Source organism: Cyprinus carpio, chromosome B23 (assembly GCF_018340385.1).
Source record: "Cyprinus carpio isolate SPL01 chromosome B23, ASM1834038v1, whole genome shotgun sequence".
NCBI classification, from domain to species: Eukaryota; Metazoa; Chordata; class Actinopteri; order Cypriniformes; family Cyprinidae; genus Cyprinus; species Cyprinus carpio.
Genome location: NC_056619.1, coordinates 1,466,017 through 1,488,653, shown reverse-complemented (window position 1 = coordinate 1,488,653; position 22,637 = coordinate 1,466,017). Strand labels below are relative to the sequence as shown.

The 22,637-nt window shown below is 39.2% G+C and overlaps 1 protein-coding gene across 4 annotated transcripts in view; it reads left to right on the top strand.

Moving 5' to 3' along the window:
• The window catches only part of l1camb (L1 cell adhesion molecule, paralog b), a 58,507-nt gene that overhangs the window by 5,221 nt on the left and 30,649 nt on the right, over nt 1–22,637 (top strand). For 3 of the 4 annotated variants that reach the window (XM_042751246.1, XM_042751247.1, XM_042751245.1), the window contains exons 2-13: nt 8,128–8,324; nt 10,234–10,248; nt 11,629–11,731; nt 12,921–13,090; nt 15,435–15,560; nt 15,662–15,832; nt 16,488–16,602; nt 20,038–20,222; nt 20,325–20,456; nt 21,210–21,353; nt 21,544–21,655; nt 22,150–22,310. In XM_042751246.1, coding sequence (XP_042607180.1) covers nt 8,204–8,324; nt 10,234–10,248; nt 11,629–11,731; nt 12,921–13,090; nt 15,435–15,560; nt 15,662–15,832; nt 16,488–16,602; nt 20,038–20,222; nt 20,325–20,456; nt 21,210–21,353; nt 21,544–21,655; nt 22,150–22,310 — 1,555 coding nt within the window. In that variant the 5' untranslated portion in view covers nt 8,128–8,203. The remainder of the gene's footprint in view (nt 1–8,127; nt 8,325–10,233; nt 10,249–11,628; nt 11,732–12,920; nt 13,091–15,434; nt 15,561–15,661; nt 15,833–16,487; nt 16,603–20,037; nt 20,223–20,324; nt 20,457–21,209; nt 21,354–21,543; nt 21,656–22,149; nt 22,311–22,637) is intronic. The other variant, XM_042751248.1, reaches the window with a different exon arrangement.

Below are 22,637 nucleotides of genomic sequence, written 5' to 3'. Positions count from 1 at the left end.
TGTGTATAATCACACATGGTTTTCAGCATTACAGTCCCTCAACCACCGCAAAAACTTGATCTGCCCAAGGCTGCAATTCTTTTCATTTCCCTCAAACCAGAGTGTGTTTGATTGGTTCCCTGCTTCTCTCTGGGCCCTTAACCAGCTCCCAGCAAACAGCCCAGCTTACTGTAATAACATGCTCACTCATTGGTTTGAGCCAAACTGACACTGGAAGATTTGATTTGCATTTAAATAAAACACAAACCACATTGATTAATGGATACATATTGACATATTGACATTGACATTGCATTTAATCATTTAGCAGGTGCTAAAGCAACTTCAAATGTGGACAATAGAAGCAATCAAACCAACAAAATAATATGTATAAAATAATAAGTAAGTACTGTAACGATTCCAAGTACACACAGAAAGTTAAAAAAGAACAGATTTATTATAGTAAATAAAAAGAAAACAAGTAGATAGACTAGAAAAAGAACAGAGAGTGTTAGAGTATGTAAATATATATATGGTGCATTCACCTTACAAAGCTGGGATATAGTTTTGACAAAATGTTGTGTTAACTGGAAAATAGTTTTGTCACCATCAGTAAGGTGTTTTTATGTTTTATTTATTATTAAATATTTATTTATGCACTGTACTTTATATATACAACTGAAGTATTTTTGTTTGTTTGTTTTGTTTTGTTTTGTTTTGTTTTTATCCCAGCATCTCATGCTATAGGCAGGGGCACCCTGGATGGATAGCCAGCAGTTTACTGACATTTATTCCCAAATTCCCAAAATGTGACCCATGCCGTTTTACTGAAATGTGTGTGTGTGTGTGTGTGTGTGTGTGTGTTCCCAAAATGTGATGTGTGTGTGTGTGTGTGTGTGTGTGTGTGTGAACTCTGTGAACTGAATGGGGCTCTTATACATGAACAATTCCAGAAGTCTTCCAGGAAATGCTTTGGCAAAGCTCTGATATGTGATAAAGGAGCTCTTGAGAAAGACAGCATCACATCCCAGCTCTATAATGCAGCTCTGATATCATTAAATAGTCATGTATATTCTGTTAATGATTTAATAATATATGGTAATGCATGCAGTGTCATTTTGCCCAGTGTTTATGAATACAGCTTTATGAATTTGGAGTTGTAATTACTATTTGAAATCCCTTTTTTGGTTTGTTATTTTACTATTTACTATTTAAATTGTGTTAATTCCTCCCAAAATACAGAACTGTAAATTCCCGCGCAGAGTCTTATGCTGATTTCAGTGTAAATGTGAATATGTTCTGACAGCTGACATGTAGCATGAAGAGAGGCTTGAATGGGAAACACACATGGGACGCCCTGCTTTTGTTTGGAGGAGTACCTCTAGGGTCGGGATCATTGAGTTACTTTGTCAGGGTTCTGTGGGGAATCGGGAGATCATTAATTCTGGGCTCTGCTGTGTGTAATACTGGAACAGTCTGCAGATGGTCTGTGTCTGATGATGTCCTGAAATTAAACACTGGCTAACCAATCAAATTCAGGCTTTTGGTTTGGTGCGGAGCCACTGCTGTTACACGAAACTACAACTTGGTGGAACTATCAGTTTTCTATTGCAATGTGTTAACAGCCTGCTGTATTGTGCATTTGGGGAAAAGTGTATTGATTTATTTTTTCCAGTTTATTATTTGCATGTTCTTACCAAATGATCATAGATGAGATTCCATAAGCTAGCAGGCTAACAGGCGAGTGGTGTGCTCACCAAGTACAGAATGATTAGATTTCACAGTCTGGCTCAAAAAGAGCTTTGTTTCTTTACCATTATTAGTCACATCATTTAAATGTCAATTATATTCACATAAGTAAGATGACATGTAAGTTGAATGTGTTGGTTTTCTAATCAGGCACTGGACTGAGTGACCATGTATTAAAAACAGTTACAGTCACACTTGTGTTGCGACATTACTGTCGGATCCAATATATTCAGCACAGCATCTTTTAGTTTCAATCTTTCTGAAAATCCTGCATTGAACTGTGCCTTTTGTAAACAAATCTGTGGTAAAATGAAGAGAACAAAGGACCAACTTCTCACTGACGCATTCTGGAACTTCATTAAAAATCCACTCTTTCGTAATGTTGGGATCAGAAGGAAGGCAGTGCAAACACTGTTTTTCCACAGCTTGGCACAGTCTTCTTGTCTTCAGAGTATCTTTATCATTTGGTTTCTGTGTAGACCTGCACATTCGCCTCACTCATAACTACATGCACGAATCAGTGGGCGGGGCTAAACAGGCAGCGCTGTAGAATCAGTGGGCGGGGCTAAACAGGTAACGATGTAGAATCACTGGACGGGGGTTAAACAGGCAGCGCTGTAGTATCAGTGGGCGGGGCTAAACAGGTAACGATGTAGAATCAGTGGGCGGGGCTAAACAGGTAACAATGTAGAATCAGTGGGCGGGGCTAAACAGGTAACGATGTAGAATCATTGGGTGGGCTAAACAGGCAGCGATGTAGAATCATTGGGTGGGGCTAAACAGGTAACGATGTAGAATCAGTGGGCGGGGCTAAACAGGTAACGATGTAGAATCATTGGGCGGGGCTAAACAGGCAGCGCGGTAGAATCATCGGGCGGGGGCTAAACAGGTAACGATGTAGAATCAGTGGGCGGGGCTAAACAGGCAGGGCTGTAGAATCAGTGGGCGGGGCTAAACAGGTAACGATGTAGAATCATTGGGTGGGCTAAACAGGCAGCGCTGTAGTATCAGTGGGCGGGGCTAAACAGGTAACGATGTAGAATCAGTGGGCTGGGGCTAAACAGGTAACGATGTAGAATCAGTGGGCGGGGCTAAACAGGCAGCGCTGTAGAATCAGTGGGCGGGGCTAAACAGGTAACGATGTAGAATCAGTGGGCGGGGCTAAACAGGTAGCGCGGTAGAATCAGTGGGCGGGGCTAAACAGGTAACGATGTAGAATCAGTGGGCGGGGCTAAACAGGTAACGATGTAGAATCAGTGGGCGGGGCTAAACAGGTAACGATGTAGAATCAGTGGGTGGGCTAAACAGGCAGCGATGTAGAATCATTGGGTGGGGCTAAACAGGTAATGATGTAGAATTATTGGGCGGGGCTAAACAGGCAGCGCTGCAGAATCATTGGGCGGGGCTAAACAGGTAACGATGTAGAATCATTGGGTGGGGCTAAACAGCAGCATTGTAGAATCATTGGGCGGGGCTAAACAGGTAACGATGTAGAATCATTGGGCGGGGCTAAACAGGCAGCGCTGTAGAATCATTGGGCGGGGCTAAACAGGTAACGATGTAGAATCACTGGACGGGGTGAAACAGGCAGCGCTGTAGAGTCATTGGGCAGGGCTAAACAGGTAACGATGTAGAATCATTGGGCGGGGCTAAACAGGCAGCGCTGTAGAATCATTGGGCGGGGCTAAACAGGTAACGATGTAGAATCATTGGCCGGGGCTAAACAGGTAACGATGTAGAATCATTGGGCGGGGCTAAACAGGTAACGATGTAGAATCAGTGGACGGGGTGAAACAGGCAGCGCTGTAGAATCATGGGGAGGGCTAAACAGGCAGTGATGTAGAATAGGTGGGCGGGGCTAAACAGAGAGTGATTAGAATGGGTGGGCAGAGCTAAACAGGCAATGCTGTAGAATAAGTGGGTGGGGCTAAACAGGCACTGATGTAGAATCAGTGGGCGGAGGAAAACAGGCAGTGATGTAGAACAGGTGGGCCGGGCTTAACAGAGAGTGATGTAGAAGCCGTGGGCGGAGCTAAACAGACAGTAATTAGAATAGGTGGGTGGGGCTAAACAGACAGTAATTAGAATAGGTGGGTGGGGCTAAACAGGCAGTGATGTACAATTGGTGGGCGGGGGGGTTAAACAGGCAGTGATGTAGAATCGGTGGGCGGGGCTAAACAACCAGCGATGTAGAATCGGTGGGCGGGGCTAAACAGGCATTGATGTAGAATCGGTTAGTGGCACTAAACAGGCAGTGATGTAGAATCGGTGGGCACAGTGGTGGCGCTTATCTACACTATCACATCATAGAGTGGCACATTCTGCAAGCAGTCGTTTTGGCAGTTTTTCGACCAGTGTTTCTCAACTGGTGGGTTGCAAGACCTTTCTGAGTGGGTTGTGGAGTGTTGCGGTAATTCTAAATGTTTTTTCTGATGCGAGACTTTTATTTTAAAATACATTTATGAAAGCCGTTGACACTTCTGTAAGATGCAGTTTAAAAAGAGTGCTTGAGAAAAATGCGCTGTCCCGATTCAGAATGCAGTCAGATGAGATATTGATAGGCTTAATGTCAGTGTCATTATTCTATTGTTATTTTGTAACTTATGAAATAAAAAGTCTTTCACCTCAGAAAACTTTTTATTTTTATTTTGTTATTTATTTGATAAATGTTGTTTCCAATTGTAAATCGATCTCTGTTAAGGCCCGTCCACCCATTCTACATCAGTGCCTATTTAGCCCCACCCACCTATTCTTCATCACTGCCTGTTTAGCGCTGCCCACAATGCGCTCCATATTACTTCACTAAAGCGCAGAAACTATAAGATCATGCAACGTGTGAAATAAAAGTACAGTAACAATAAATAACATAACTGGTACTGTGTGTGTTAACTGGGAAGGATTTGCATGAAGGTATGATATTCATTCTATTCAGCAGCAGTTTCCATGTTTCATTAATAGTTCATGTTAGTATTGGGACTACTATTTAATAGCCTTACCTTATATGCTTTTTAATTAGTATTAGTCATACTCTTAACAGTGACGGGCACCGCGCGTCACTCCAAGATCATTGAAATTGGGCAAAAAGGCGGGAGCTGTTTCTGAAGCCACGCCCACCTAGTTCGACGGCAGTGTCAGCAGCGTCCATCCACCTGTCACTCAAGTGGCCATGCCCTTAATTATGCAGAAATTTAAGGCTTAATATAATTTGAGTTATAAAAAAAAATTCACCACCCTCACAGTTGTCATGAAGGGCAAAATTAGCTATATAGACCAAAATCATGTTTTGAACCAGACTGTAAACAAGTTTTTTTCTTTTTTTTTCTGCTGTAAAGTTGCCCATTTTACCATGGGGAGTCTATGGGATTCCCTTTTGGAGCCAGCCTCAAGCGGCCAGTCGATGAATTGCAGATTGTCACTTCCTTGTTGGCTTCACGAGAGAGCAGGAGGTTGCCGCTTGGTTCTGTCGTGCTCATAACTTTTTTCTAACAAAGACATTGTGAATTCGTGACGAATGAGTGATAGGTTTTAATAAATTTAAAGGGAGCACTCTTTGAATGTCATATATGATAATATATTCAGAATTTAAATAAAGCTTGGCGGCAATGTCAGCAGCAGCAATCCTCCTCTCACTCAAGAGGCCACGCCCTTGATTATGCAGAACTTTAAGGCTTAATATAATTTAAACGGATGAGTTATAAAAAAAAAATCACCCCCTCACAGTTGTCATGAAGGGCAAAATTAGCTATATAGACCAAAATCATGTTTTGAACCAGACTGTAAACAAGTTTTTTCTGCTGTAAAGTTGGGCATTTTAACATGGGGAGACTATGGGACTGACTCCCTTTTGCAGCCAGCCTCAAGCGTCCAGTCGATGAATTGCAGTTTTAATCACTTCCTTCCGGGCTATTAAAAATTTGTTTAGTTGGTATTTTTAATTGTGGGGTTGTTTTTTTTTTTTTTTTTTTTTTTTTTAACAGTGTTTTTGTGAACGTATATATACTTTAATAACAAATAATTGTAACACTTTACAATATGGTTCGATTAGTTAATGTTAGTTAATGTATTAAAGTGTATTAACGTGTTAGTTTATTATTGTAAAGTGCTACCTAAATAATGTATTTCGAGCGTTCACTTCACTGGTTTCTGGAATATTTGCAGTCTGCGTGCACAATAGTGCGGCAGAGGCATCCATGACAGCGTTTGCGTCCGTCTTTGAGCGCTCGGCTGCCGTGTCCGTGTGTTCCGGGGATCCCGGGGGGATTCTGTTGTTATGGAAACGGAGCTGGAGAGGAGGCGGTGAGCCACGCGCGTTAGGCGGGAACAGCATTATACTGGTTTCTGTATTACATCTGTATGTAAATCGCTGAGATAATATGAGCACACATTAAAATCATGCACACCTACACACATGCAAGGAAGACCCAAGAAAAGGGATATGATAGATTGGAAAAGTGCAGGGTGTGGCAGACAGAGCGAATCCTATGACTCAGCATGATCGAATCAACTGTCTGGAAAACAAATACAGATGGATGGACGGATGGACAGCTCCCCCATTTCATCCATTAATGGCACTTACCACCACAGCTGCCACTGCTCAATATTTCAGTGCGCGCGCGCGCGGGCACACACACACACACACACACACACACACGCACACGCTGTGCTGCACCCCTCCCTGCTGCTCATGTTCAAGACAAAGAGGGGAGAGTTATTACTTTAAAAAACTAGCTGTTACAATCTTAGCCCTAATTAACTATGTGTATGTATTTTAGGTTTTTTTGTTTTTTCTTCCAGATTTGGCATTAAATTTTCATTCATCCACTTATTTAGATAAAGATTAGATGTGTGTCATATATATTAATGCATGCATTTTTCAATGTCTACTTTCCTTTAAAGCAGTCAATCATATTAATGCCACTGTTAGAAGTCATTGGTATCTGTATTTAGTATCTGATTGTAGATATGTCAGATTCTGTAGGACCCAGAGCTGATCATATTGTGTGTGGTCACATGAGAGATATTCAGTAAACAGTCAAACCTCGCTTTGCTCCGCAGGATAATGTAAAAATACTCTTGTTCACCCTACTCCATTATATGAGTGTTCTTGCTCTTTAAAGTAATACCCAAATCTGTCCTTTTCTTTATTTTCTCTCTTCTGTGTAGGTAATGACATTTCTTGAGGGAAGTTCATGTTTTTAGAATGGTGTCATTAGCATTAATCAATGCATAATGAGATTTTGTCTTTTTATGCACCTTTCGGTTTCGTGGACATTTCTTCTTTTCTGGTTTAATTTCTCTATTGGATTTTCAATGCTTTCTGGTGAGTAAAGGTACATGTGTCTTCTGTTCTATTTTGGTCTCTCCCTGATAGCTAGCAGCCATTGATTCAGTGTAAAAAAATAAATAAAAAAATAATGTGGAAAAAAATGTTGAAATATCAACATAACCCCATTATTGTGATCAGTGTTTAGTTGGGCTCTTGACTCTTGTACTTTATTGTTAGGTTTTCATTGCCTGTTGTAACAATGTGCTAAAATACATTTGTTGAGGCAATGAAAACTAAGATCCATTGGGATCAGGTGATGGTGACTGTAATCATTTTTATTTAAATAATTGCTCACAAGTGTATTGTTTTTTATGTGTGAAACTACAGTGTGAGATTAAAGTAGTGATACGGCTATCACACTTCTATGAATTAACAAAAAATACTAACAAAAAAAATCATTTAAGTGCTGACTCAATTAGACATCAAGACTCAGCGAATAAAACTCAACAATCGTGACAATAAACAAAAGAAGATTTTATGCTGAAATGCATGCTGGGTATCAACATAGTACAAAACTCATTCATGACTCCCAGCATGCATTGCAGTTGATCTGTTTATCTGAATTTGTTTGATGATTGTCACCATCGTTGAGGTTTGCATGATGTATGTTGATGTCTAAATCTTTCTGTATGTTTTGCCACAGCATCCTTGCATTTGTGGAACAACATTTACATCAGTAATGAAAGATCAACTTTAATTTAGAATTATTTCTCAAATTTATTACAGCTTGATACCATCACAAAAAGTAATCTACTCCAACTTAACTTTAAAACATCTCTTTCTTTATTAATGCACAAATGTTTATATTAAATCACTACTGTAAGCACTGAGAGAGAACTGACTTGATGAAAATCAAGAGTCAAGAGCCAGACTAAAGCAAACACTGATTACAATAATGGTGGTTTGTGGGAATTTAAAATATTTTTTAAACACTTATTGCGGGTGCAAACGTGATATTGATTCAGTGCCATTAACATTGACAAATCAACTATTTTTAACATTGATTCAGTGGTTTTCACCTGCTCTGTATCTGGGCTCCCTTCATCGCCTCTCCTCTCCTCTCTCTCCTGCAGAAGCGTGCGGAGTCAGACGTGAGCCGTCTCTCGCTCCGGTGGAGGCTGTCTGGACCCAGCTGTGTTTGCATGCAGAATGCCTCTAGTTCAGTGTCAGCCGGCAGGCAGAAGAGGGAGCAACAAGACACAGCTTCATCTGCTGCTCCTCTTCCTCAGTGTGCTACAAACACATGGATACATTATAATCCCTCCTGACTGTGAGTAGCACCCCATTCAGACTCTAAACCTCTTTCAGAAAGAATCTTCTATAATGTGCAGGTACAGTGTTTTGCAAAGTGTCATTCCTCGAATGTTGAATAACAAACTCCAAGTAGGTGCAGTTTCACTCTTTTTGATATAAAACTGCATTTGGTGGTATGTTAAGAAATACTTTTAAATCAGCATTTTAATTTGCAGTGATGTGGTCAAAGACACCATGTCTCGTTCACTAATGTAATGCATAAAAAGTGTTTTGACAAACACATCATGATTCATCAATTACCGTACCAAGATTTATTCTAAATTTATGACAAAATGTAGGAACAACCGAAAGCACATATATTGTGTAATGAGTGTTTTGTGTTTTGAATAATGATTCACATCTTTAAAATTAAAACATACATATTTCTCAGTATGTTCATTCAGATAAATTTAAATCTTACCACACTACTTGCAGTTTTGGTTAAGGATTCTAGATCGTTACTACTCGTAGATAAAAAGTGTTTTGAAAAATGACATCATTTTACACAATCAATGTACCAAGAGCTTCTGCTTATCCATGAATGCTGGCAACCTGGTATATATAGCATGTGCAAAGAGATAAAGGACAGACATGCTAATTGTAGATTGTTTATATTTATTCAAAATAAAGAGACAATATAAAACAATACCAAGTTAATCTCTAGGAACATAAAGAGACAAATCTAAGCATGCATACAGTTCATCCAACAGTGGACAAGACCAGCAAAGAATGCTGAAAACACAAGGGCTAATACACAGGCTAATAGACTAAAAAGAAACAGGTGAAAACCATCAGGACATAACAAGGGCGCTGTGGAAGAGAAACAGAGTACAAAGTAAAAGTCTAAAACACACGAGTCAAATTTGACTCCTGGAGCCACTGTCCCTCAGAGTGTAGCTTCAACTGAGTTTTCCCTCCAGGAACTGAGTTTGATGCCCTGGTCTACCTCCTGGTAAATATGACTTCATGGGCTCATTCAAATCGATTTGAGAAAAAAAGAAAAGAAAAAAGAAACAGGTCATTGACAGCTGCTAGTCAGAGCACAACATTGCCGTTAGATCTGCTGGATCCTTATTCAGGGTCACGTCTTCTGTAATGCGGCTGAACTTAGAGACGAAGGAGAGCAGGATCCAACTGCAAATGATTCACTGGAAATAATCAGACAATACACTAGAATGTGTCATGTTTAATTTTGTTTTGTTTTCTGAGGAAAAGATGATGATTACACAATGTGGCGATGAAATAAGCTATTATTAATTAATCGAAAATTTAACTGTTGGTTCTTGTGGTGTTCGGGACAAAACAGAACATGTGATATTGCACTTGTTGCTATTGATATGATATAAATATGAGACAAAAACGCAAACAGGTCCCTCTGTCCTGCATTTAAGGGCATTTAAGTGCAATCTATATCAGGCAGTGAGCTGTTCGTCACTGATCCACTGGGCAGCCGGGTGCCTTAAATGCCTTCATTTTAACTCGTCATTTTTTCCCTTTGTTAATTATGTTATGAATCAACAGCCCTACTGTGTATATGCAAGGTGAGTAGCTAGCCAATAAGTCACAACAAATCTTTTTTCCGTTTCTTTGTCTCCTCCAGACAGCTAGTTATATTGTGCTGAACTCCTTCTGTCTGATGAATTACAGAAAAGTTGCCTAATCCCTTAAATCTTGAATGCGTGTAAAGGAGTGACCTCATTGACTGAATCTTTCAGGAATTTGGTTTCTTTGTGGGAAAAACACTTGGACAAATGCATTTCTCTATAGGATGCTGTCCCACATCAACAGAAACGCCTCATAGTCTGAGTGCCTGGATGAGTCTGCCTAACCCTGTGCTCTCTCTCTCTCTCTCTCTCCATTCACTGCTTCCTTCTGCGCTCTATCAGACAAATATTACAACCGTAAGTACTTCAGATTCCTCTGTATATATTCCTTTATTTCTTTATATTAGTAGTAGTAGTAGTAGTATTATATTATTGTTGCTTTTGTTAAAATAGTCACAAGATGGTCACAAGATATATTCAGATTTTTTTCCCCCAGTAGTCTATTTTATTCAAACAAGTATGAACATTTTTGCATTTAGATACAGAAGAACTTTGCCTGTTGAATATTAAAAACAAATGAACAAACAAAAATCTGGATCTCCGTGTCTGCCATACAAATCAACTGTTCCTGCTCATCTCCAGCCTGGATCTCTTCTCTCCACTTTCCCTGACTGCAGATTCAATTATTAGATCTTTCAGCATTAATGTTTTTATACTTAGATTTATTTATTTAATTTTTGGGTGGGGGTGGGGGGATCAAATTGTGTCCCAACCAGACACGACGTGACGCGGTAAAAATCATCTTTTCCATGTAATTTTTGTCCTAACCATCCGTGACAATAAGCTACACGGGATTCTATTTTAGAAACGATTTTTATTTTCTGCAACGTTGCGGATGAAATAACTTACAAAATATGATAGTGATAATCTCAGGTAATAATTATGTACTTTTAAGTTAAAAGAGTGTAATATGTGAGCTTGAATATTATTTTGCATGATCTTTATAGCCTTAGTGAAAGCAAGATATTTTAGCTCAGATCTTGAAAATAAATTAAAGCAAACTTGTACGGTAAAACCATGAACTCACTGCGAACCAACACGTGTATTCCATAAAGATATCAGTCCGTCACTCACTCAAAACTGTTCAGTCCATTCACATTTGAATGATCTATTTTCCGCACTTTTCTTTTCTTCACACTCACTCACCATGTTTTTGCTGTCACATCGTATCTACACTGGACGCTATAAAGCATTGCAAATCATTTGAACTTTGTGTCAGTGCACCATTAATAGAACGAGTCAGCAGTTTTCTGTCGGGATTTGTTGCACTGCGCTGCATCTAGCATCACAGATTATAATGGGTTCTATTGTATTTTGTTGTGCCTCTCGCGCCCGGTGTAGACACGATGTAATCTTGATTTCTGAAGCTGCGTTTGAATTTTAATGCCACATTATTTGAAATTTGCACGGGCCAAACATTTTTCTTCTCCCTGGCCTGATGTTACCCACGGCCGCCTATTGAGGAACCCTGTACTAAAACAAAGGATTGATTTGGTCACTATTTTTTACAGATTTAATTCAAATGTCTGTAGGTGTTTTAGGAAACACCATGAGAAAGTTAGGTTTAGGAGCATGTATTGTCCAGCAGATGTGAACTCTACCATTAACTCAAAACACTGCTTACAACCATGGTTTCTCACGACGATTTTGTTTATGCTGCAACCATCTTTTCCCCAGTAAAACAAGCTCCAAAGATCACAGTTCAGCCCGTGTCTCACACCGCTTTCTCTCTGGATGATGTCAATCTGGCCTGTGAAGGCAGTGGAGACCCGGCGCCCAGGTGAGTCTGAGACGGTCCTTCCTCCTGCCAAACATCAACCCCTTTGCCACATTACTGTGTGTCAAATCATTAGAACCAGGTGTTTCACATACTGTAACTGTGAACAAAATGTGCAGGACTGTAGACACCCAGGACTTGGAAAGTCAGAGACATCATAAGAGTTTTTTGTTGATTTTCACAGTAAATCATTCTTGGTGATTCATAATCTCTTTGACGTCACTATATACAGCAGGGCTGCCCAGTCCGGTTTCTGCAGATCTCCTGTACCTTCCTGCAGCGTTCAGCAGTTCATTCAGATCCTCAAGAGCACGTGGTCACAGACAGCGGTGTCGCAGCAGGGGTTGGACTGAACGCTGCAGGACGGTGCATCTCCAGGGACAGCACTGGACAGCCCTGATATTTGTGCTCAGCTTTTGTAATGATCGCTCAGTCATCCTCAGTGTGAAAACCACACAGCTGCTAATGGAAAGGGTTCACATACGCAAAAGACGAGTAAAGAATGTGCAGGAGCTGGAGGATTTTACTGAACGGCAGACAGGATGAACAAGGGACTTACAAAACAAACAGTCGTGGATCACCCAGGTAATGATATGTGACCCTGGACTACAAAACCAGTCTTAAGTGTCAACTTTTTGAAATTGAGATTCATACATCATCTGAAAGCTGAATAAAAAAAGCGTTCCATTGATGTATGGTTTGTCTGAGATACAACTATTTGAAAATCTGGAATCTGAGGGTGTAAAATAATCAAAATATTGAGAAAATCGCCTTTGAAGTTGTCCAAATGAATTCTTAGCCATGCATATCTACTAATCAATAATTAAGTTTTGAAATATTTACGGTAGGAAATTTACAAAATATCTTCATGGAACATGATCTTTACTTAATATCCTAATGATTTTTGGCATAAAAGAAAAATTTATAATTTTGACCCATACAATGTTTTCTGGCTATTGCTACAAATATACCTCAGAGACTTAAGACTGCTTTTGTGCTCCAGGGTCACATATTAAGAATCAAGCAAAGGTGAACGGGCTCATTATTTTGTTTTGTGGATCATATAGAAATGTCTGTAGTTTAGGGCAGTGAACTTCTGAGCACAACTGTACGTGTGTGTTGTGTTTTTCTCTCTCCATCTGTCCGTCTTTAGATTTAAATTTGTCTTTCTTTTCTCGCCTCACACTGACAGTTTCCGCTGGGTCAAAGATGGCAAAGAGTTTAGGAGGGAACTGTTTGAGTCCGGGACCCTGACAGCAGAAGTTAAAGAGGAGCTCCGGTCTTATCAGGGCTCGTACCGCTGCTACGTGGCCAATGAGCTGGGAACCGCCGTCTCAGACCTGGCGCATCTGATCACAGAGCGTGAGTCTCTCCTCAAGCGCCACAAGCACGATGTCTCAGTGGCTACGACTGCAAAAGCAGAATGTATACAGCATGGTTACCTGTGCCATTCTCCACAATAGCACAGTCAACAGCTGCTCTCAGAATGACAGCATGCATCAGTTTGAGTGCACACACCCTGTCTGGGTGATGAAACGAACTGGGATGACCACAGATTGAGAGTAAGATCTGCAGCATCAAGTGCAGAGCAAAGCAATGCAGCAGACTGGCACCAGTGTTGGGGAGTGACTCGTTACATGTAATGGAATCACGTAATTTAATTACAAAATAAATCAGTTACTGTTACTGAGAAAAAATGTGTAGTTAAATTACAGCTACTTATGAAAATGTTAAATGTTAATGTTGTTTTCTTCCAACCCTTACCAAAAAGTGGTATACTTCAAGTTTATTTTATTAAGTATACTTAAGTAAAGGTCAAGTATATTTTTAAGTATACTTTATGTAGCAGGTATACAACTATCAGTGTTCTAGTAGTATACTTGTAAGTGTACTAGTTCAGTACTCATTGGGACTAAATTGGCCCACTTTCTAGTATATAAAAGTATACTATAAGTATAACAGTAGCAAACTTTGAGTACACAACTAGTTCACCTCTATGTCTGTAGTTTGTACTGCAATTATACTAAAAGTGAACTTATAGGTATACTGATAGTTTACTAATTAAATACTTTGTACACTTTGAAGTATAGTCTAGGAAACTACTAGTTTAGTAGTTTTATACTGCAAGTATACTCATAAGTTTTCTTTAAGTGAACTTTACATCATACTTTAAGTATGCTACTACGTCCTTATTTAGGTTTTAATTTGTATATATTTTGAATATCTGAACATACAAAACATCAAAAGAAAGAACAGAGTATCTGCTTGTAAACAAAAACATTTTATTCTAGCTTCACGCATTCTTTTTTTTTTTTAACATTTTAATGTGGTAAGTTTCATAAAAATAAAGAAATAACATATTGAACAAAAAGCTGAAAAAAAAAACTATGAATTGGATTCAGAATGATAATCAAAACGTAGATGGAGTTGATCAACACCCCAAAGCTTGACTGTAATTATTACCTCTTCATCGGTCAATATTTTATTCCAGAACGTTACAGTTTTGATGCTGTTTCATGTCAGATGATGGTGTTAGATTACATGTGTTAGTATCTGTTGTTTCTTCTTCTTCTTCACTTGTGTTTTTTGGTAATTCTGTACAGAAGGTGTGTACTAGCGCCCTCTACTGTACAACAATGAAAACACAGATTCTAGGCGCACAAGTATAGCTCAAATATATTTAGACTTTTTGTAAGTATAAGACAAGTATACTTAATGTCATTTTAAGTATATATCTGAGGATTACGTAAAGCCCATTTCTGAGAAGTACATAAAAAGTAAACTAAAAGTTTTCTCAGGTCTTCGCAGCTTCTAGGGAGTATTTTTATTGCATAATTGAATATATTTTTTTTTATTATTTGATGTTTTTGTTAGATTACAATGTTACCTGTCATATCTATGCAAAAATTTGATTTCATCATAGCTATTAAACTCAATCTTATGATTTTAAATCTGTATTTAACCTCAGAACGATCTCAAAGTGAAAAGAGGTGCTAAAGTCTGATTTTGTGGTGGCTGTTTTAAAATGAATCTTAATTCAAGTGATAAGTGTTGAGTCCCACTGCAAGGTTAACCCTTTCAACAATTGAAAACATTTGCTAGAAATCTTTGAAAAGTAATAAAATGTATTTAGTCACATTAATTTAATAAAGTAACTGAAATAGTACTAATTAAATTTTAAATAGGGTAATCTGTAAGCTATTATATTTCCAAAGTAACCTTCCCAGCACTGACTGTCACGTACATGCAAAAAAAGAAAAAATCAAGAATGAATCAATGTCCATTATTGATGTGTGTTTTAAGCTAGCTGGAGAAAACAAAATGAAGGACAGATCAATATCTCAGTTAGTGAGCAGACTTTGTGGCTCCAGAGAGATCAGGTCAGTGTACAGACTATCAGAACAAGAGCGAGCCCGAGGTCTCCTGTAAGCCATACTTCACAAACTGAATTCACATGCAAAAGATGCCCCAGACTAAAAGTGCTGAACTACTCATTCAGTGCTGTAAGCTTATGTGACGACAGCATTACAACGTTTTATCGCTGAATTAAGACCATAGGCAGTACACAGTACTCCAGTATTTCATTCCAAAACAGTGTGAGAGTCTGAAGTCATTCATGCATGAATGTGACCATGTGACATGTCATTAGAGTTGCTGCTGTCTGTCAAAGCACAAACCTTAAAGAATTATTCTGGCTATTTCACAGCCATCCCAACCTTGGCCAAAGAGAAGAGGCAGAAAACAAGATCGTTTGAGGAGGGCGAAAGCGCAGTCCTCTACTGTAACCCTCCCAAGAGCTCTGTCACTCCCAAAATACACTGGATGGACATACGTAAGTCTTCTATTGAATCTACTTTTGCCAAACTCAATTGCCCTGCATTATATTTGAATCGATTCATTTTCTCTCTCTTTATTTATGTATTTGTTGTTCAGAGCTGCGCCACATCCCTCTGAACGAGCGGGTGACCACGAGTCTTGATGGAAATCTGTACTTTGCCAACTTAATAGTCAATGACAGCAGAGAAGACTACACCTGCAATGCCCACTACATCAGCGCCAGCGTCATCCTCCCTAAAGAGCGCATCTCCATCAGTGTCACACCCTGTGTGTAAACTCTCTTCTGATTCAGTCCCATACTCTGTGCATGTGAATATGCAGGCTGTTTCAAATCAAGTAATATTACGATAACAAAACCCAGGGATGATTTACAACACAAAACCAAAAGAAGCAAGCTGAAGCATGTCCACAGCAAGTGTGCTGCACTCGTCCTGTAAAGTGAAGCCTGGTGGCTGACTGCAGCACTGGCCATAAACCCCGCCCTCTCCACGTAAACTAAATAATCAGATTAAACTTCAAAAACATTTCCCCAAAGATTATTTCCATCATTTTAGGTAGTTTTTATCATACTGATGTATATTATTTAATTATTTGATGCTTTAAAACGGGGGTGTGGTGTCATAACTGTGATCACTACTGCGCGGACGCGAGGTTTTGACTTCACTTTTCTATACTGAAAGGAAGTGGAGACTGTATACAGAATATGGTCTAAAGAGGATCATTGAAAAAAAATATTAATAATACTAGCACTGCAAGCAGCAGTTACAGTACTTTGTCTAAGTATTATGATTATTATAATTTTACTGAATATTGACATCTGTGGAGGGAAGTGTGACTAAGACACGGCGCCTCATTCTCTCCTCAGGGAACCATGCAGGGTTACATATGTTACACACTTAAATGTGTTCTTCTGTTCTCACAGCAAATTCTGTGGTGAAGAACCGGCGGCCCCAGCTGCAGAAGCCAGCGGGATCCCACAGCTCTTACCTGGTGCTCAGGGGCCAAACGCTGACTCTAGAGTGCATCCCAAAAGGCCTGTGAGTATTCAGCCAGTGTCCTGTCAGGGCCGCTGACTTTACAATCAGCAGCACAACACTAACAGACATTACACTCTTCAGCTGACAGCAACCAAAACAACCAGCCAAGTAACATTTGAATTTGACGTGTGTGCTGCACGTATTTACTGTGGTTTACAGGTGTTTTGTCAGTTTAAATGTCTGAATAAAACATTAAGCGTGAGGAGGAATCTGCTGCTGCTGTCTGAAGTTCAAAAATCACATTAAAAGCCTTACCGTTCAATATCCAACACGCACAGTGGCGTTTACACTGTAAAAAAAATTGCCGTTAAATAACAGTAATTTACTGGCAGCAGGGGTGCCAGTAAAGTACTGTTAATTTACTGATATTAAAAGTTTATTTACCACTCTTGATTTTTTTTTTACAGTGTTTTACTGTAAATTCTACCATGGAAACTAACTCCACTCCCACTGCTTCAAACAGTTCAAGATTAAAAACTATCATTCCTACAAAGTTAGTACTATGAATTTATTTCATTTGAGTCCAGTGAAAAGGAAGATTTCTTAATATAAAACTGCAAACACTTAATGTGTAGTAATAAAGTAACTAAATGCATGACTTTTACTCAAATCACAGTAGTTCATTGTCAGCTATAGCACACATGTATGTGCTTAAATACTTAACACAGATATCATCACTGTATCAACAACTCCACAGTTACTGTCTTTAAATAAAGCAGCAGAACATCAGTGTTTGTGGCTCATCATTGAGTGAAGCACAGGCTCTACTCTCCAGCACAATGGTGAACCACAAAACTACATTAAACTAACAGATCTCTCTTGTGCAAAAACACATTAATACAGCTGAGTTCAGTATTTAATCTCATCATCAGTGTATGACTTTGCTTAACTTTTTTTTCATTTGGTAAATCTGACTTTTACATTTTACAGTATATTGCTGTTTATCCTTGACAACGGCAACAAACTGTAGAAAAACAGCAGGGGTGCCAGTAAATAACTGGTTTTCTACAGTTTGTTTCCTGTAAATTAATTACAGTTTATTACTGTTAAATTATGTTTCATGCTGTTTTTTCTTCATCTTAAATCTTTAACCCTTTAAACCCCACAACAAAATCCTCAGTTTTAAATGAACACTGATAATGTGTGCACACTACAGAGTGTTCGAGTAACACTGAATCAGTGAAGTTAATGAGATAATTCTGTGATTAACTGATGATTGAGCATTAGTGATGAACAGCTGCTATTAACAAACAGAATCACTGAAGGAAAGAGAAACACAAGAACTACAACTGACTTCAGCCACAGCCTTAGATGAAATCAACTGAAATAAAAGACATTAAATCTCTCAAGATCTGATCAAACAACTCCTAAAACAGCTTCACCAGATTCACATTACTAACCAGACTGACTTTATTTCTGTCAGACATCTAGAGAAGATCTGATTGAGAGTTACAGAGGTTTAGGTGTTTTTTTCACTACCGTGATGGAGATCAGTGTTTACTTTAGTTGCGCTCTTGAACCGTGACTTCTCAACACTAAGGGTATTTTTTTTTTTTTTTTTTTTTTAATATGCAATAACAATGTGTCTTTAGAACTTGGAAAGATACTACAGCAAAAGAAGAACACTGCTGAACTGCAAGTTATGAAAGACTGTTAAGAAAATATCACTCATTTAAAAAAAAAAAACCTTTGTTATAATTTAGACGGACACATCAAGAATCAGTGTTGAATCACAGCAATGGTGACAATCCACAAAATAAATATTCAGTTAAGTTCTGAACATCACAAAACATGCTACTAAAACTTAAGACAAAAGCAAAAATATAAGCACATGAGAATTCAAGAAAATAAGTGGACAATTTAGGGGCATAATTTATTCATGCAGCAATGCATGCTGGGAGTCATGAGTTTTGTCCTGTGCTGGTACCCAGCATGCACTGCATCATGAACCTTTTGATTGTCACCATTGTTGAGATTCATATGCTGATTGTTGATGTCTTTTTCTGACAATGAAACTCTAAATGCTTCAAGCCCAAGCTGTTCTCATATCAATATGTTTTAGTTGTCACATTATTGTTCAATCTTATAAAGTTAAAACAAAAAAATTAATTCACACATGTTTTAACATCAAATTATTCTAGCAACATTTTAAGTCAGTCTAGTTGATCATGGCTGACAGAAACAGTCATAATCACTTGACCATCCAAATAAACACAGCTATAACAGATGTATCATTAAGACACAAATACAACAATCAAACAGAATTTAAAGTTCAAAACTCAAGGGTCAGGAGCCTAACTAAAGCAAACACTGATCTTCGCAATGGAAACGTCAAACGAAACAGTAAAACATCATCATCTGAATCTCTATAACTCTCAATAAGATCTTTTGATCTCTGATCTGAAAGAAATAAAGTCAGTCTGGTTAGTAATGAGTGAAGCTGGTAAAGCTGTTTGTTGATTGTTTAAATCTTCAGCTGATTTCATCTAAGGCTGTGGCTGAAGTCAGTTGTAGTTCTTGTGTTTGTCTTGTTTCTCTTTTCTTCAGTGATTCTGCTCATCACTGTCTGAATTCACTCATTAGTTTTCATTCTCTCTGTCAGGTGGACTGTATTAGTAAACTCATGTAGGGAAAAGTGAATGACGGTGTAGGGTGTGATTTGAAACACAGCTTCTGAGTGTCGACTTTGAACGTTGTTAATTTACGATATATAGCAGCAGGCTACCTTCTCGAAAAAGATGAATATTACCCAGAATGCACTGTTTTAATGAAAAACAGTATGTTACCGTCAAAATTTGGCCGTTTTTTTACAGCGATTTTTAACAGTGTATCAACCATTCTTCTCAAGACAAAGACAGCACTGACACATGGCTAAACATATAGCAGACATAAATCCAATAAACAGGTAACAAGGCATGCAGCCTATAATGGATATTATACATATGTAATATTGTGTATATAACAGCTAAGGACGTTGAGACAATAATCGCCCAAGTAGAAACAGCCGTATTAAAATAATAATGATGCTGCTTCTGTCATGGGCACTGGCCAAAACAGACATGTTCAAGCTGTGAATGGTGTTTGCAGAGCAAGAGTTTACTGGAAATGTAAAATAACGTTTTTAAGTTCTTAATCTTCTGCTTTTAATATTCTCTCTTCATTTTTGTCTTGAGAAAGTACATAAAGGCGACACACACTGTGAAACCAAACAAACTGACATTTACATTCATGCATTTAGCAGATGCTTTTATCTGCAGGAGCTTCCAAAGAGCAGGAACAGAGCAATAATATTCATTTGATGATTGTTCAGTTTATCATGAGGGAAGGCCCTTGCACCTCAGTTCTCGGTCTGAGCGCTGGAGAGGGGTCAGATGGGCTGGTCTCATTCGACTGGGGTGGCAGCAGTCTTTAAGGATCACTTTGCTTCTGTTTAAGCCCCACTCCAGAGGTGCAGTGGGAACGGATGGACAGCCCTCTGTCTCCGGCGCGGGTCCGGATGCTGAAATACAAGCGCTGGCTCCAGATCGAGAGCGTGTCGGAGGCGGATGATGGCGAGTACACATGCACTGCCCAAAACAGCCAGGGCTCCGTTAAACACCACTACTCCGTGACAGTAGAGGGTAAGACACACATGCTGACACTTGCCAGATGACATACAGTAGTATGTACTACAACAGATCACACGCTTTTATAACAGCTTGAGCGGTCTTTATTGTTGGCAGCTGCTCCGTACTGGACCAGGCGTCCTGAGGACCACCTGTACGCCCCAGGAGAGACTGTGAGGCTGGACTGTCAAGCTGAGGGGATTCCCACCCCAAACATCACCTGGAGCATCAATGGCGTTCCCATCGCAGGTACCAACAGATGCACAACCAAACACTGATCAGCTGACGCAATGCAAAGAGCTGTCAGTGTGCTCCAGAATACGTTTCTTAGTCTCTGTATACTTACTTTGTGTAGTTTTGATGGCTTTATTACTATATTAAAGAAACAGCTGAAAGCACCACTAATAACACCAAAATAACTGATTGAATATACATGACACCACTGACAGCATCACCAGGAGGCTCATATTTTCTTCTGTTCTTATGATTGGCCATGTTTTTCATGAGACACAAATATCCTGCGGGTCAATTTAGAAGTGAATTGGACCAGCGGTTTCTGCAGTTCTAGCACGATTTTCTCATTTATAGTGCCATCAGGTGGCCTAGCCTCACTACTTCAGCTTACGTGTCCTTACATTGGTGCTTTACGTAAGTGTTTGAGATTTAGTATAAATATCAGATACAGTATATTTCTGCGAAGCTGCAAACTTTGGTGATGTGACTCGCAGGAGACATGACAGTGTGTGCTGGTGTGTTAGTTCACATGTTTTTGTAGTGTTGGGCGAAAATGAGGGACATAAGAGGAAGAGAGAAGTGTTTAAATATGACTGTGTATGTCAAGAAATCGTCTTAAACATTAATTCATAATTATCCAATGGATCTTTTCTCTGGTAAACGCCACGCAATAGGAAATGTGTCATTGTTTTCCTAACTCTTTTGAGGCACTTTACTCTTTGTGGACCTCTGTGGTTCACGTCTACGTCTGGTCTCTGTGTGTGGCAGGAACGGACTCGGACTCGAGACGGCATGTGAGTTCAGGGACACTGATCCTGACTGACGTTCAGTACAGCGATACGGCGGTCTATCAGTGCGAGGCCACCAATAAACACGGCAACATCCTGGTCAACACACGCGTCCATGTAGTTGGTGAGCACCATTTAATCCAGTGCCCTTCAGCTATCTGCATGTGTTCGCTCCACGCTGGAGAAAGCCTGGGAACGCTGTCACTCCAGTGTGAATATGGGTTTGTGTTTAAAAATGAATGCTGTCAGCACATGGAAAACGTGACTCTTTTTGGTGCTATATGTGAGTAAACCGCTTCCCCTCTGTCTGCCAGAGCTGCCTCCTCAGATCCTGACGGCAGACGGACTCGTGTACAAGGCCACAGAAGGGCAAACGGCTCTGCTGCAGTGCCACACCTTTGGCTCCCCACAACCCAAAGTCGACTGGTGAGCATGGGGTTTTTGTTTTGGCTTTGAACACGTTTGCTATGTTTTAAAGGGATCGTGACATGAGAAATCAGTTTTCCAGAAAACAGGTATTTGTACCATAAAAACATACTGCAAGTTTCTTAGCTTAAAATACCCCTCTTATGGACAAAGCATTTATAGAATAGGATGCTATTTCCTATGCAATGACATTATCCAGTTGAAAATAATAATTTCTCACATATATATTTTTATTTTTGTGCAAAAAAACTTTGCTAGCATAATAAGGGAGCCTATTCAACATATTAACATAAAAATCCACAAAACTTTCAATGAGAAGCAATGATATATGTCGTCTCTTTAGTGTTTGATGAAAAGACCCATTTTTATAATACAAATATAATTATTTTATAACACGTGTTCTGAAGTTCTGGAAATTAGAGAAAAAATAATGCACTAGTAATCAGCTTTTTTGGAGGATGTGTTTATAACGCAGTGGATTTGAATGTATGCAGGGAGATTTTCAACTCTGGTCCAGCTCTGGCCAATGCTAAAATGTCTCAGACGAGCGATGGAAATCTTCAGATCAGTGACGTGAGTGAAGATGACAGCAACATGTACACGTGCTCAGTGAGACACAGCAACAGGAGCATCAGTGCTGAGCTGCAGGTCTTGAGTAAGTCCAAATCCATGCAAACCTATCACATTTCACACTGAAGGTGCAGTAGCTTATCGCTCAACATGCAATCAAAATTACACAATCTGCTTGCTTTATACACAAATGTTTTTTTGTTTTCAAAATGCAAAAGTTTGGGAACAGTAAGATTTTGATGTTTTTTAAAGAAGTTTCTTATGCTCATCGAGGCTGCATTTATTTGATCAAAAATATGGGGGATAAAAAACAATAACTGATTTTGTGAAATATATTTGCAATTTAAAGTAACACTTTTCTAATATGCTTTAAATTATAATTTAAGTCTGTGAAGGTAATCTGAATTTTTAG